The 16029-nt window shown below is 34.3% G+C and overlaps 1 protein-coding gene across 4 annotated transcripts in view; it reads right to left on the bottom strand.

Moving 5' to 3' along the window:
* Positions 1 to 16029, bottom strand: part of IBTK (inhibitor of Bruton tyrosine kinase) — a 90793-nt gene that overhangs the window by 49085 nt on the left and 25679 nt on the right. For 2 of the 4 annotated variants that reach the window (XM_019442723.2, XM_019442725.2), the window contains exons 7-15: positions 12605 to 12722; positions 12340 to 12520; positions 10003 to 10126; positions 7853 to 8030; positions 4636 to 4813; positions 2809 to 3408; positions 1516 to 1602; positions 378 to 460; positions 255 to 292 (exon numbers count right to left, since the gene is read on the bottom strand). In XM_019442723.2, the coding sequence (XP_019298268.2) occupies positions 255 to 292; positions 378 to 460; positions 1516 to 1602; positions 2809 to 3408; positions 4636 to 4813; positions 7853 to 8030; positions 10003 to 10126; positions 12340 to 12520; positions 12605 to 12722 (1587 nt within the window). The remainder of the gene's footprint in view (positions 1 to 254; positions 293 to 377; positions 461 to 1515; positions 1603 to 2808; positions 3409 to 4635; positions 4814 to 7852; positions 8031 to 10002; positions 10127 to 12339; positions 12521 to 12604; positions 12723 to 16029) is intronic. The other 2 variants (XM_019442724.2, XM_019442726.2) reach the window with 1 other exon arrangement.

Raw genomic sequence — 16029 nt, 5'->3', positions numbered from 1 at the left:
CACTGGTACTCCAAATACACGTCTAAATAATAAAGGGGAAATTTTGATTTAAGAAGCCTTTCTGCAATAAGTTTTAATTCTAAATGCTGCTATTTTCCAGCAGGCTTCAGCATAAATCAAGTTTAATACAAAAATAAAATTAAGTTAAAATATCAGGCTCCCATTTTAAATTTCTTTAATATATTATACTAAACATATAGAATATATTTTAAAAAGTATGATTACCAGCCATGTGTTTTCAACTTAAATCTTACCTCAATCCATGAGCTACTCAGCATACTATGAAAATATTCTGAGAAAAGAAAAAGTATAAGCTATTAGAACAGTAAAACAATACTAAAACCAACAAATCAGGAACTAATAAAAAGTATATTTACCAAGTCTGGCACAAAGAACACACTTATGACAAGGAAATTCCTTTCCATCCACTGATTTCATGGTCACATCACATAGAAATGAACTGAAAAAAAATTTTTTTTAATTGAAGCAAGAGTGATTTCTTTACATATTTAGCAAGTAGAAAATTTATTATAGGATTTGGCTTAACTTGATTTTGTCTTAATTAAAGATAGCAGACAACAAACAACTTGAGGGCATACATACAAATAAAGTACTTCATCTCCTTCCACTGGAGGAAAGATAAAAAGGGCCTTATAATAAAGAATATTTAAAGGGAACTGAATACAGATAAATATTCAAGAACAGACTTCTAATTTTCCTTTTTCGGTACAGGCCAGACCAAGTTTTAATAATATAATAGTAAGTGACATCATGATCAAAGGTCTTTAAGTCAGTTCCTTTTACAACCTATTCTTTGCTAAGCACAATCTAGATATCTCCATAGTTTCTTTCTCCAGAACTTTTCACCTACAAAGTAAAAATACCTAAAAACAAAAACTTTTTGTTTTAATATGTATGTATTTTGGGGAGAGCGCAGGTGGGGGAGGGGTGCGGGAGGGAAACAGAGGATCCAAAGTGAGCTGACAGACTGACAGGAGCGAGCCTGATGTGGGGCTCAAAGTCAGGAACTGCAAGATCACGACCTGAGCGGAAGTCGGACGCTTAACCAAGCAAGCCACCCACATGCCTCACAAAAACTTTTTAATAAATTATATTCTAAATATTTTTTATTATTAAAAAACTTATACTAAAGGAAATAATCATCATAATGATGCAGAGGCATAATTAGTTTGGTTTTAGGGTAACACTATTTCCTACCTATTGAAAAATACAAAACTTGGGCCAAGAAAAAATAAAAATTTTTTTCATTTATAATGAAAAAACTGTTAAAAAACTGTTTAAATGTCTTACTGAGAAGTTAATATTTTATCCACTTACCTTAACCGTTCTCCAATATTTCTAGAAATGAAGACTAGTAAATTCACTAGTCTATTGAATTCACTAGTCTAAAGACTATTCACATATTTTGTTTCATATGTCAGTAAGAAGAGCTCTGTTTTCATAGTTAGGTTCAAAATCTAGAGATGAAAAGTTTGTCTTCATTTCCTAACTTACCATTTTTTCTGATTTAGCTTTGATTTGTTACCAGTTTTCTTCTCAATAACATTAATTTTTCCATTTTCAAATCTGACTCCATCTAACCTGTCAAAGAGTAGATAAAAATTAAGTTGATGGACCAAAACGAAAATCCAGCAAATTACAGTACCTTACATCTGAACCTAATTATATAATTTATATCACCTAGAAAAGTATCTCAACAAACCCTACTCTGTGATAAAAAAAAAAGTACCATATATTCTCCTTCCAATTTTAGTTCAATTCAAAGTACAGTTGACTTGTGAACAATGCTGGGGTTAGAGTCACCACCAGCACTCCCTCCAAGGAGGTGATATCTGCATATAACTTTGACTCCCCAGAAACTTAATGACTAAGAGCCTACTGTTGACTGGAAGTGTTCCCAGTATCAAAGAGTAGATCTGTTTGTATGTCTGTGGTTTGTATGTTATATTCATATACATATTATATTCTTGCAATAATGTGGAAAAAAGAAAATGTTAAGAAAAACATAAGAGAAAATACATTTACAGTACTATACTGCATTTATCACAAAAAATCTGAATACAAGTGGATCTGCACAGGTCAAACCCATGTTTCTCAAGGGTTAACTGTATATTAAATATCATCACTGACAAAAAATATATCAAAATCATACCACAAAGCCCATTAGTGTTTTTATATAGGAAACAAGATATACACTGTTCCTCTGCTCCTACCCCACACATAAGGTTATACTTTCACAAGCAATATACATACTTTAAGAAAAACAAGAATTCCAAAGAATCTGGCTTATATGACAAATACTGTCTTAGGCATTTTACACATGCTATATAACAAAACTACATGAGATCACAATTATCCACCCCCCCCCCCCATTTTCTTTACTGAGAAACTGAAGTTCAAAGAAACTAAGAAATCTTGGCTCCAGCCAGTCATAGTAAAGAGGCACATATAGGTATTTCTAGTTCAAAAGATAGTTCTCTTTCCAGCATACCACACTGCCTACCATTCCAGATCCCTGTTATACAAACACCATAGAGAGTTCAAACCGACTAACAGCCTCCTCATCCTTTAATGTTTTAATCCTCATCCTTTAATGTTTTAATCCAGTGAGTCCTGCAGAGATAGCTTTAGAAGAAAGGAAAGAAGGAACATATCCATGTACCTCCCTCTAAAAAGGAGGGTTGGGGAGAGAGTTGGGGGAGGGGAGAAGAGGAGTAGACAAGAAAAAGAATTTCTAAAAGAAGGACATAATGAGGTTCAAGAATAGATATTAAGGAGAGGCCATACCTACTACTCAAATTACTGAAACCAAATTTCTTTGCAACATTTTGCAACATTCTTACAGGATCATCTTCCCCAATACTTTTCCCTTTATTGGAAGATTTAGGTTTGCTTTTCTGCTTTTCACTAACTATGTGAGCTTGATTACTTCTGTAAACTTCAAATGCTGACTTCTGATTATCTTCATGGCAATTCATTTTATTTGAATGAGAATTCAGAGCGCCCTGATATTCTTCTGGTTTTTTGTTTAAGTTTATTCTTGGTGTGAAGCCATGAAGTAAAAAGTCACAAGTATCTGTGTATATAAATTGTAACAGGTACTCAAACAAGTCAGGATGAACCTTCTCTATCACAAAGAGATGGCATCCCGCAGAATCTTCATCTTTCCGGTAAACATCTGCAAAGTCTAAAGTAGTCCCATCTGAAAGAAACAATTTTTGAAAAAAGTCAGAATGCACTGCCAAAATATATTTATGTGCAGGGAAGATTCTATTGCCAACTTGAAATGTCACATCATGTATGTTGTCCGTTTCATCTGTTTCCCTTAACAGTTTGCCAAACTCTTCAAAAAAGGATGATGAAGATACAGCTGGAATTTCATAAAGGCTAGAAATGAAACAAAAAATCATTTTTACTTTCAAGAAAATGAAAAAAAAAAAAAAAAAAGCATCCCTAGCCTTTTCTCCTTTTAAAGTACAATTTCTTTTTTAGTTACAAACTTACAAGACTTTATATCTGGTATTTCCTAAAATATAAGCATACTGCACAGTCTTAGATACTATATTACTCTTTAAAATGTTTCTATTCCTTTTTCTGTTTTTCTCCTAATCTAAAATGACAAGATTTAAATTTTCCTTTAAAAGCAGTGTTTTCTATTTCTATAGGGAAACACTAGGCTATAAATCCAAATGACCACTTCATAGAAATTTTCTAAGTGACTGTAACACAAAGAACTATAAAACTAAAAACATCCAAAAAAGGGTACAGTTCTCAACCTTTTCTTTTGTATCCTTTTATTCTTTATCCTTTTAAGTGAAGAAAACCAAATATACAAAGAAATGAGCAAATACTTCAGGTATGATCCCAGAATAGGTCAGAAACTCAGGAAGTAAAGATAAACACACACACAGACAATCACTCCACAACACTGATTGTTTCAATACTGTAAGAATGTTATCACACCTTCCCAATCCACATTCCACCCTTCCAGGTAGGGGAACCATCCTCCCAGTTTGTCCTGGATTGAGGGGTTTTCCAGGAGATGAGACTTTTGGTGCTTTAAATGGGACAGACCTGGGCAAACCAGGTTGGATGGTCACCCTGCTTCTAGGATTTCTTTCCAACAGTACCCTATAAACATTTATTAAATATTTAATATTTATCTTAACCTGTCATCTCTCTACCAATGTGACTTAGGAAAGATTTGCACTGAGAGTCACACTACCCTACAGATGACTATATTCTACCTCTTCTTTTATTAATTTTCATATTCAAGGGTTAGATATTTTTTCAAACTACGTAACAAATATTTATATTTCTCAGAATCTGGGAACCTAGAGTACATCTTAAGTACTACAATATAAATAAATATTGTGCATGTACATATGTATCTTCAGTATTTTCAATAAATATCAGTTTACAAACGAAAAGAAACTCTCATCATTTCCTATAACAAATTCCACCTTTGAGTTATCCAGCTAATATGATTTTATGTCTAAAGTCTCTTCAAGTCTTGGCAAAAGCAGTTCAATTAAATTTGTTCCAGCAGCTACTGAAAACAAAAGAAAGGGATTATTTCTTCTAAAAAATGAAATTTAATATATACAAGTGTACCTTGTTTTAGGATCTGACTGCAGGATTGCAAAGTTGCATCCACTTGGATCTGTGCTGACACTAACAGCTCTATGGGCAAAAGTAAGTTTCTCAAGTCGAATTCTTTCATACACACTATTTATATCAGAGACACAAGACACATCTGATGAGGAATTATGAAGATTTGATAAAATCTCTGCTAAAAAGAAAAATAAATAAACTTTCATTAATGGAGGCTTTATTGAAGCTATTAAAATGGTTTAAGAGTAAAGAAAATAGAAAAACAACTAGAATATGGAAATATCTTTCATATAGAAGTCAGTCCTCTTGAAGAACTATATCCTACCTCTCTTCAACACAATTTGTACCCTATGTACAGGTATTAAACAGGAAATTTTGGTGAGTCCATTCTCAATTATCCACAATTTCATCCCTTTCAGCAAAAACATCCTCCACACTGCAACCAAAGTTATCTTTCTAAAAAACAAATCTAGTGTTATACTGGCTTCTAAAATTCCTCAGCTTGCATTAAAAATATGTAAATTTAGCATGCTCATAATTTCTATGCTTGTTTGTTCCTCCACTTCCTTCTCCATTCTTCCATTTATTCAGCAAATATCTGAGTGACTACACTGTGCTCCTGTGATACAGTGATCATCAGTCTATCCCTTGTGATACAGTAGTGATGTTAGGCATGTCCCTACCATCTTGGAGTACAAAATGTAGCAGAGAAGACAGATGTTTAAACAAATGATTGTATCATTACAAGTCAGATCAAGGCTATGAAAGAAAAGTATGAAATCTGCATGCAAAGAAATGACTCCAGCTGCAATATGATGAATGTTGGAAGTAATTAAAAATAAAAACAAAGAGATCATTTAGGAAATGACTTTAATAAGAATCCAGAAAAAAATAAATGATAACACTGAAGTTACTGTAGCAATGAAACTCGAGACAAGTGGAAAGATTTCAGAAATACTTGAGACTGAAGTGAAAAAACTTGGTGACAGATTGGATACAGGGATGGGTGGGGGGGGGGGGATGTGAGGTGTCAAAGATAACCATTTAGTTGGAAAGAAAACATTGCAAAACAGATGTGGGAGCAGAGATCATGAATTCAGTTTTAGACCACTAAATATGGCTAAGATACAATTCCAAGGACTTCCTACATTTACAAGTCAAAACCTGCATTTTGGTTACTCTCTCAAATCCACTCTATTTCAGTCTTAGAGGGCTTTCCTAATCTTACTCTGATACTCAAGTTATTTCAGTTTCTGTGCTCTCAAAAAACCTAACATAAATATATTAGTATTTTTAAACTGTAAATATTTATATACATGTCTACTATCCCTACAAACTTACGAGTGTCTGAGAACAGGGGCCCATCTTACATATGTTTTGTATCATTAAAGCATAGTCCTATATCTGGCATGTAGCAAATATACTTTAAATGTTTACAGACTTGCATAATCTATAAAGAAATAAAAGAAATACAACAAATCATTAATCACCCCACTGTGGCTTTATGATTTCGAAGAATGTTTGTAATTGTCTGAGTATAAATGTGCTCTATATATGTTTTAGCATACAATAACTGATTTATTTATTCAACGGATAGCTTAATAAGGGACTACTATCTGTCAGAAAATATGCTGAATGCTAAGGATACAGTAAAGCAGTTAAGGTCCTTGCCATCTTAACAGTCTGATAGGAAAAAAGCATTAAAAAAATTAGTCACAAAGATAAATACATGAAAACAAATAAAAATGAACTGCATCATGAAAATACAAAGGGAATATGAGAAATGAAATCGGGTACCCTCAATTTAGATTATGGGATCTGTGAAAACATTTCTGACATATAAATTAAGCTGAGATGTGAAAAATTAGAAAAAGCCCTGGGACTACTGAACAAAACTGAAAATCTGAAGGTCAATGTGACTCGAGAGTGGTAAATGAAAGGGAGAGAAATCAAGATGATTTCAGAGACACAGACAAAGGTCAGAGCAAGGGCTGTAGAGGCCATGTTTAGCAAGTGCAGAAACCATTAAAGAGTTTTTAAAAACACAGGAATATTAGAATCAGATCTTAAAAGATCGCTCTGATAATCAGTTAAGAACAGATAAAAAGAAACAAGAGTACAAATAAGGCAACATATTTTTTTGCAGTTGTCCATGTGACATGGGCTATGGTGGGGCCAATGAACTGTGAAGAAGTAAATGTATTCTAGTTTCTCCAGAAGAAAAATCAACAGAGAATAATTATAATGAAAGAAAAAAGTTGCTAACCTAAGTTAAAAAACAATGCAAGTAATCCAAACATTTATAAATTTATAATCAGAAAAAATTAAGAATGAACTATATAATGAAAAGCTTCTATTTTCAATGGTGGCATCTTAAAGCTATCCTTTATATTCATCAAGGAATGAAATAAAACATCTCTATCTAGCAGCTGTTTAATATAACTACCTTTTCTTTTTAAAATTCTCAATAAATATGAAAACTTTATTCTTCCCATAATTTTCCCTTAAGTTATGAAATGTACTGTTTAAAAACTTTAACTGTATATATACATGTAAAAACAAAAGTACAAGCCACTCAATTCTCAACGTAGGGAGGAAGAGTAAAAATGGAGCTTGGAAGATGGTTCAAATGCATCTGAGGGGCACCTGGGTGGCTCTGTCAGTTAAGCATCTGACTTTAACTCAGGTCATGGTCTCGCGGTTCGTGGGTTGGAGCCCCACATTGGGCTCTGTGCTGACTGCTCAGAGCCTGGAGCCTGCTTCGGATTCTGTGTCTCCCTCTCTCTCTGCCCCTCCCCAACTAATGTTTTGTCTCTTGCTCTCTCTCAAAAATAAACAAACATTAAAAATTTTTTAAAAAAAGAAAAAAAAAAAGCATCTGGGAAGCTGTTTTTTTTTTTTTTTTTTAAACTTTACACTTCCCGACCCCTTGAGCCAAGGCTAGCAACAGTGTTATGTTCTATTAACAGTAGTGATCTTCTATTACTGATAGGAAGGAGCCGTGACCTCAAGATCTACTGAGACAGATGAAAGGTTGAAAACTCGATTTAAGTGGACTGAATTCACTCTGCTTACCTGCACACACACAAACCACAATCAAAAGAGGAGACCTAAGGGTAAAACCTAATAATACTTGTCAAACCTAATGATAAATACTTGCAAAATTAAAAAGTTAACTGAAAGGTACTTTATGTGCTACTCACGTATATGAACTGACCTTTCTTTTCAGAATTCTTTCTTTTTTCTTCAAACCACTTCCCTTTAAATCCTTCTCCATCCTGTGTGACAAATAAAATGTCTTTTCTATTTAAAGCAATATCAGAAATGAACACCTGGCGTGGATAGGCCCATCGACACTGCTTCAGGGAACTGCTGACTGATCTCCAGCAAAATACCTAAAACCAAATTACATTGGAATATAAATATATTCCCATACAGCATTTGAACAACCAAAAACTGAAATCAGGAAAGAGTATCTATAAAATAAAAGTTCTAATTAATGTTTCAATGTTCATTCTTCTATGGAAAAAAGATACTATAAAAATCTTTTAAAGAACTGTGTCTTTCAGAAAAAAGTATATCAAACAAATACGAAGCATTAAAAATATTTCAAAGACACTCCTCTTAAGAAGAAGCAATCTTCAGTATTACTTGTTTTTGGCAAACAGATTTGCTACAATGATAAAGAAAAAATTATGAAAGCTAAATCTTAGATATCAGACTTGTGCAGTACCATCTATTTGCAAGAATGAAAATCACCCTATGAAAACCCAAACTTTAACTCTCAAAAAAAAGATGTATGAATAACCCAATTATAAAACTAAAACAAAATCTTAGAGATAGAAAACTCATAATACAGTTATGGCTTCCAAGTGGTTCTGCAAATCTTAGTGTTCCTGAGAAATGGCTTAGACGCTGATGCTCAGGGATGGAGAAAATAATGAGAGGTGGGGTGCTGAGTTTCACAATCCAGCTTTATCCAGAGCAGCAACTCTTGTCTGCTTTATATATTTGCATTCCAAGAAAGATCTCATTTGAAAAATTAATACTGCTTAGTTTTAGAAGTTCAATCCCCTCATAATTAAAAAAACTAAAAATGGTTATCTGCCAAGGTCACTCAAATTTACATAAAAAAGACTATACTGATTGATTCCTTCAGAGCTTGGTTTTCATAGTAAGATTCTAATTTTGCAGAAAGTAAAAATCCAGAGGTATAAACTAGATCCATATTAATATAAATGAAACATATCCTAGAGTCAAATGTTTTTTGTACTATTTTGTGTAATCCCATGCCTCTGCTTCCATTAGTACAAATTAGAACTCTAATTCTAATATACTTCCCTATGTTAAAATGATCAACTATAGGTTTATATCTGTTCAGTACCAGTAGGTAGAGCTTTATGATTAATTCTTCAATTTCAAAAATGTCAAATTTTATAGCACTATGTAAACCTCAGAAAATATTCTCATTGTATGTTTCTACTTCATTAACAAAAAGCAATCTGTGTTTTTCTAGCCACAGTGTAAAATTCTTTATGTTACTAATGTATACTTTTAATTTAACAATTTCATTAGAGAAATGTACTGACATATTTGAACAGGGAACTAAAATTAGAACTCTACTTAAATGGAGAGAGATTAGAGAGTCATCATATAGTGATCTAGAAATACATTATCTTTTATATATGACAGTTACAGCCTCTGAAAATATACATATGTGTATATTTGTTTAAAACTAAATCTGGAGAAGGGCAACTAGGCGACTCAGTCGGTTAAGTGTCTGACTCTTGGTTTCAGCTCAGGTTATGATCTCACGGTTTGTGAGTTCGAGCCCAACATCAGGCTCTGCACTGATGGTATGGAGCCTGCTTGGAATTCTCTCTCTCCCCCCTTCTCTCTCTGCCCCTCCCCTGCTCACTCTCTCTCAAATAAACTTAAAAAAAAACACAAAAAACACTAAATAGGGGGAAAACTTTCTAATTATGCACCAAATTTTTATTACTATCTGTTTAGCTATTACTTTTTTTAAAGAGTAGTTACATATATCATATCTATTCAACTTGATATCTTTATCAGTACTCAGTATACATATCAAATAATCCATCAAAATCCCGTATTTCCATTTTAAGCGCAGTAAATGAAATCTGGAGCTACAGTTTTAACTAATGTTTCACAGGGCAGCTTTGTTAATGTCCTCAAACTTTCCCCGAAGTACCAGCTCCATATTAATTAGTACTAGATGTCAAAAAGAGAGAAATAAAGTCAATAGAAATCATTATCATGGTAATTCATGTTCGCATTATCAGATCCTCTACAGCTATCAACTGAGAACAAAATTACTACATTTTTGCATAAATATACACTCACCCTTCCAGCTCCATCCATTGCAAGAATGCAGATTTTCTGACCTCCATTTTCCTTCAAATTTTCAGGATCAACCTTGTATTCCATACGCCCCCCAGAAACAAGAACTTTTTTCAAGTTTAGTTGCCTAGGTGAAAAAAAAATTCTACATTAATATGTTCTCTAAAATACACATGCTCGATTTTAAAGAAATTACTATTCAAACAATAATCTAGGGTGATTATTGTGAAAGGTAAAGGAAGATGATTTGGACTTTGGTATCCTTAGTCCCTTCTTTCCATAAGTTTCCCCTACATAATGGCCATTTCTTTTTATAGCAAGTCCTTCCCTCCCAAATGCCTCTACCCACACATATACACACATTTGACACTTAAAGCCCCACTTGCTAATGCACACGTTCACTCTATTTTAAGTAACTGATAAAACTAAAAGCTCCTAAGTATATTTGCAATTTAACAGAAATGAAAAACTAAATTCAAAATGAAACAAATTCTTAATTTCAAATATGGACAACCCTAAACAGCTACAGCTACCAGGAAAATCATTACTAATTTAATAACACATCCACTAGCCATTCCATTATATCTGCACATGTGATATGCCCATAGCATTGTGTGAAACCTACTGCTAGTCCAGTCATTGTACTCCCTTTCAGATATTTTGCTTGCATTAAGATTTTTTATTCTTTAGTTTTCAAAATTACTATGTTGTAGCAATTTGTAACAAAAGAATTTTCTTAGTTAGAAACTTGGCTATAACATATTTACACAATTTAATGTTATTAATCAATAACAAAATCTAATATCCAAAAAAAACTACCTCATGATCAGAAAAAAAGCTAGTCAGTTCCAAGAAACATTTATGTTCACACTTTCATGTTTCTAAAACTGAAATATGACCTACAATTAATACCCTTCCAATTGTTACACATAGAAGCTAAATTGTGGCAAACTGATGGTTGACATTCTCTGCTCATAAGCTAATTTCATGGATGGAATCTGTTTATGAAGTACCATCTCATTTACAATAGCAAAAGCACATTTTGTTGCATTTCAAATTAAATGCCTGATTGCTTATTTAAAAGTTAGATGGCTAATCTTTAGAAATCCTGCACACTATTGCTTCCACTAATTGAGCTATACTCTTCCAGGTAGTTGAATTTCATCTTATTTGTTCCAAGATGTATTTCTCTACTTGTATTTATTACTGTAATTATTGAATAAGATAACATATAAGCCAATAAAATATTACTCTTAAAAGAATGTTTTTTTCTGAAAGTTGAATACTTTGGAATGACACATGAAATATGTAAAGCAAAAAGCTGCCGTCAAACCAGAAATGGATTAATCGACTATATAAGATTGAAAATGTATGAAAAGTAAAGGACGCTTACCATATTAATTTATCTCACAATTGTTTTAATCACTTGCTCCTTACACTGTTCAAGATGAAATCAGAGATGACACCTTCTGGGTATGGCTTATGCATGAAAGATAGGGAGGGAACTCCAACTGGTGGACCTAGTGATACTTACACCTTAGTTCTAGGATTCCCTGCTTTACCTGGCTTTTTGATGAACCAACCAACTGCTGCTAAATTAACTGCATTCTACTAGACTTACTTTCAGTAACAACAGGCTACACAAATATAAAGATAAAAAATATACCACTTAGTTATAAATACATGGACTGAATCCATGGTATATGATTAACTATTTTTTTTTTAAATAAAGAAGTGCATAACAAAAAAAAGGGGGTACACATGAACCAATGATGATTGTGTCACAAACCAAGAATTATGATTAATCTAGTTTTGTGTACCTGAAGCATTAAAAAAATGAAATTTATAGGTCACCCTTAACCATATGTTAAACATAATTCAGAAATACTGCTTTATAATTTACAGAGAATTTTAATTTTTTAATGTTTGTTTATTTTTGAGACAGAGAAAGACAGAGTGTGAGCAGGAGAGGTGCAGAGAGAGAGAAAGAGACACAGAATCTGAAACAGGCTCCAGGCTCTGAGCTATCAGCACAGAGCTGGACATGGGGCTTCAACCCACGAACCATGAGATCATGACCTGAGCCGAAGTCAGACGCTTAACCGATTGAGCCACCCAGGTGTCCCTACAGAGAACATCTACTACATACATTCCCTGGATGCTTGTCAAAAGACTAAGGTCATCAAATGCAAAAACCCTTTCCTTTCAGATTTAAATTTTCTCCATTCCACTTTCTCAATCCGACACTTCAGATCATATAGCATAAAGCTGATAATCAGAGTTTTGCTGGAAGAGTTGAGTTATTATTAAAGTGAGATTTCTTTACAGAAATACACTTACTTAGAAGCCATCTTCTTGCACTGATAGTCTGTAAGTAAGTAAATATCTCCCCTCGTGGTAACACAGACTGTGGCCCCATCACTTGCAGCAACCAAAGACAAAGTGATATCCTTATGATGAAGGGCAGAGACCTGACGAGGAGCAGTTACATACTTTTCTCCATTGGGATCTGGCAAATAACCTAAAAAATTGCACAAATAAATCACAAAATATCCACTTTAAGAATTCAATTTTTTTTTCAGACATTGTCATCAAGATTTCTTACCCAGTTGTCCACCATTTAGTCCCATAGTGTAAACAGCTTCTCTAGTCCATAGCACTGTATGAAACCTGCCTGCTGCTACTCCAATGACTGTCCTTCCTTTCAGATATTTTGCCTGCATCTATTCAAAAAGACAAGACAGCAGTTTACTATGTATCTATGAACTAGTACAATTTTTACAAGATCCAGTTGATGAAGGTATCAATATATGGCATACTCACCATCAGTACCCCTCGTTCTAATGACAGAATTCACTAACAGATCTCAGCACTAACACTGAGACTCCAACTGTTCTCAGAACACAAGACATTTTGATATAGCCATTTTAAGTCAGCAATTTTAACATATAAAAAATTGGCATGGTATACAAACCAAATCATTCAAACTATCAACAAGCAATATGCAAAACAGGCATTTTCATTTCATCAGAAAATGTAGTACTTTTAAATTTGACACATTTAGGGTCTTTCAATGGCACTACTGACATTTTTAGCCAGATGACTTATTGACATAACATATCATACTGATTGTTGTGCAAATATTGGCACATTCAGGGTCTCTCAATGGCACAACTGACAGTTTTAACCAGATGACTTATTGATATAACATATCACACTAGCTGCTGTGCAAATACTGAACCACCCTCGCATCCCAGGAATAGCCAAAGCAATCCTGAAAAGGAAACACAAAACTGAAGGTATCACAATTCCAGATTTCAAGTTATATTACAAAGTAGTAATAATTAAAACCGCATGGTATTAGCATAAAAATACTCATGTATCAATGGAACAAAACAGAAAACCCAGAAATAAATCCACAATTATATGGTCAATTAATCTTTGATTAAGTAGGAATGAAAAAACAATGGGAAAAAGACAGTCTCTTCAAAAAATGGTGCTTGGAAAAATAGACAGCTCCATGCCAAAGAATGAAACTGGATGACTTTCTCACACCATAAACAAAAATAAACTCAAAAATGGATAAAAGACCTAAATGTGAGACCTGAAGCCATAAAGATCCTTGAAGAGAATACAAGCAGTAATCTCTCTGAAACTGGCCATAGCAACTCTTCTCTAGATATGTCTCCTGAGGCAAGAGGAATAAAAGCAGAAATGAACTACTGAGACTATATTAAAATAAGTTTCTGCACAGCAAAGGAAACAACCAACAAAACCAAAAGGGAACCTACTGAATGCGAGAAGATACTTGCAAATGACATATCTGATAAAGGGTTAGTATCTAAAATATATAAAGAATTGACACAGGGGCGCCTGGGTGGCGCAGTCGGTTAAGCGTCCGACTTCAGCCAGGTCACGATCTCGCGGTCCGTGAGTTCGAGCCCCGCGTCAGGCTCTGGGCTGATGGCTCGGAGCCTGGAGCCTGTTTCCGATTCTGTGTCTCCCTCTCTCTCTGCCCCTCCCCCGTTCATGCTCTCTCTCTGTCCCAAAAATAAATAAAAAACGTTGAAAAAAAAAAAAAAAAAAATTTGAAAGAATTGACACAATTCAATTCCCAAAAAACAAATGATCCACTCAAAATGGGCAGAAGACATGAACAGACATTTCTCCAAAGAAGACATACAGATGGCCACAGACACATAAAAAGATGCTCATCATCAGGGAAATACATCAACACTACAATGAGATATCACCTCACACCTGGAAGAATGGCTAAAAACAAAAACACAAACAATTGTTGGCAAAGAGGTGGAGAAAGGGGAACAAACCCTCTTGCACTGGTGTGAATACAAACTGGGGCAGCCACTGTGGAAAACAGTATGGAGTTTCCTCAAAATATTACAAATAGAACTACCCTATGATCCAAGAATCACACTACTGGGTATTTACTCAAAATTTAAAGGAATACATGTACACCCATGTTTATTGCAGCATTATTTACAATAATCAAATTATGGAAGCAGCCCAAGCATCCATCAATAGATGATTATTCAGCCACAAAAAAAAAAAAAAAAAAAGAAAGAAATCTTTCCATTTGCAACAACACAGAGCTACAGAGAATAATGCTGAGCAAAATTAGAGAATGACAAATACCGTATGATCTCATTCACATGTGGAATTTAAGAAAAAAATGAGCAAAGGAGAAAAAGACAGAAATCAAGAAAGATGTTTTTAACTATAAAGAACTGAAAGTCACCAGAGAGGTGGTGGGTGGGTGGGGAGATGGGTGAAAGAGCTGATGGGAATTAAACAGTACACTTACCCGATTAAAAAAAAAAAAGGAAAATGAAGAAAATGAAAAAAAAAAAAGAAAAAAATTTGACATATTCAGTGCAGCTCTACTGACATTTTCAGCCTGATGATTCTTTGTTGTAGGGGACTATCTTGTAAATTACAGGTTTAGCAGTGTCCCTGGACTCTACGTACTAGATGTCAGTAGCACCACTCCCACCCCTACTCACAGTGCAACAACTAAAAATGTCTCTGCACATTGCCAAATGGCTCCTGGAGATGCAAAAGTAACCCCAGTTGAGAATACTGGGTATGTCCAAAGCTCCAAGACAGCCACACAATGAGAATAAAAACAGAAATAAAATCTACCATTTCTAAAGAAATCTACAAAATGATTAAATATCCACAAATTCCACACTATAGAAAATGGATCTTCCAACCAAAAAGTACCACAGATTGGAGAGTACCTCTATTCCTGAGTAATACTTCCTTTTGATCCATTATTCATCCACAATGGAAAAGCATTAGATTTAATAATTTACTAAATAAAAAATGTATATCTAATAATTTTAGTTTTTAAGTTTATGCATTCATTTTGAGAGAGTGCCACACGTGCGTGAGGGGGAGGGGCAGAGAGAGAATCCCAAGCAGGCTGTGCACAGCATGGAGCCTGATGTGGGGCTCAAATCCACAAACAGTGATATCATGACCTGAGCCAAAATCAAGTCAGATGCTTAACCAACTGAGCCACCAAGGCACCCCATATACCTAAAAAATTTAAATCCAGAGGATTAAACCAGTAAAGAAATTTAACCTCTGAAATACAAAATTTTATGAGCTGAAAACACGTTTGTTATTAAGTGATGATTCTAATAATATATTAATTTAGAGCACCACTCCTAGTTCTGTGAACTAGGTCTGTGAAATTGAGCAGTGGTGGCTGTGCAAATGGGAGCTGGAAATTAGAACAAATAACAGTGGCTTTTGAACGTATGTCCCCGCAAATAATCTTGCCAGGTAGGATTTCTGTGCAGAGGCATATTTTCCATGAGCCCAATAAGCTCAGGCTTCTGGGTAACTCATTTGGATAGCCCATTTTGCATTTATTAATTTCATGTCTTTTCTTAAGGACGCCCTCAAAATTATTTGTTTCAAACCCCAAAAATGTGGATCCCCCTCTGTTTGTGAATACTTAAAAAGATGAGCGGCATCTGGGTGGCTCAGTCGAGCATCTGACTT

This window comes from Panthera pardus, unplaced genomic scaffold (assembly GCF_024362965.1).
Source record: "Panthera pardus isolate Hobbes unplaced genomic scaffold, ASM2436296v1 HiC_scaffold_17, whole genome shotgun sequence".
NCBI lineage: Eukaryota > Metazoa > Chordata > Mammalia > Carnivora > Felidae > Panthera > Panthera pardus.
This window is presented reverse-complemented; position numbering and strand designations above follow the sequence as displayed.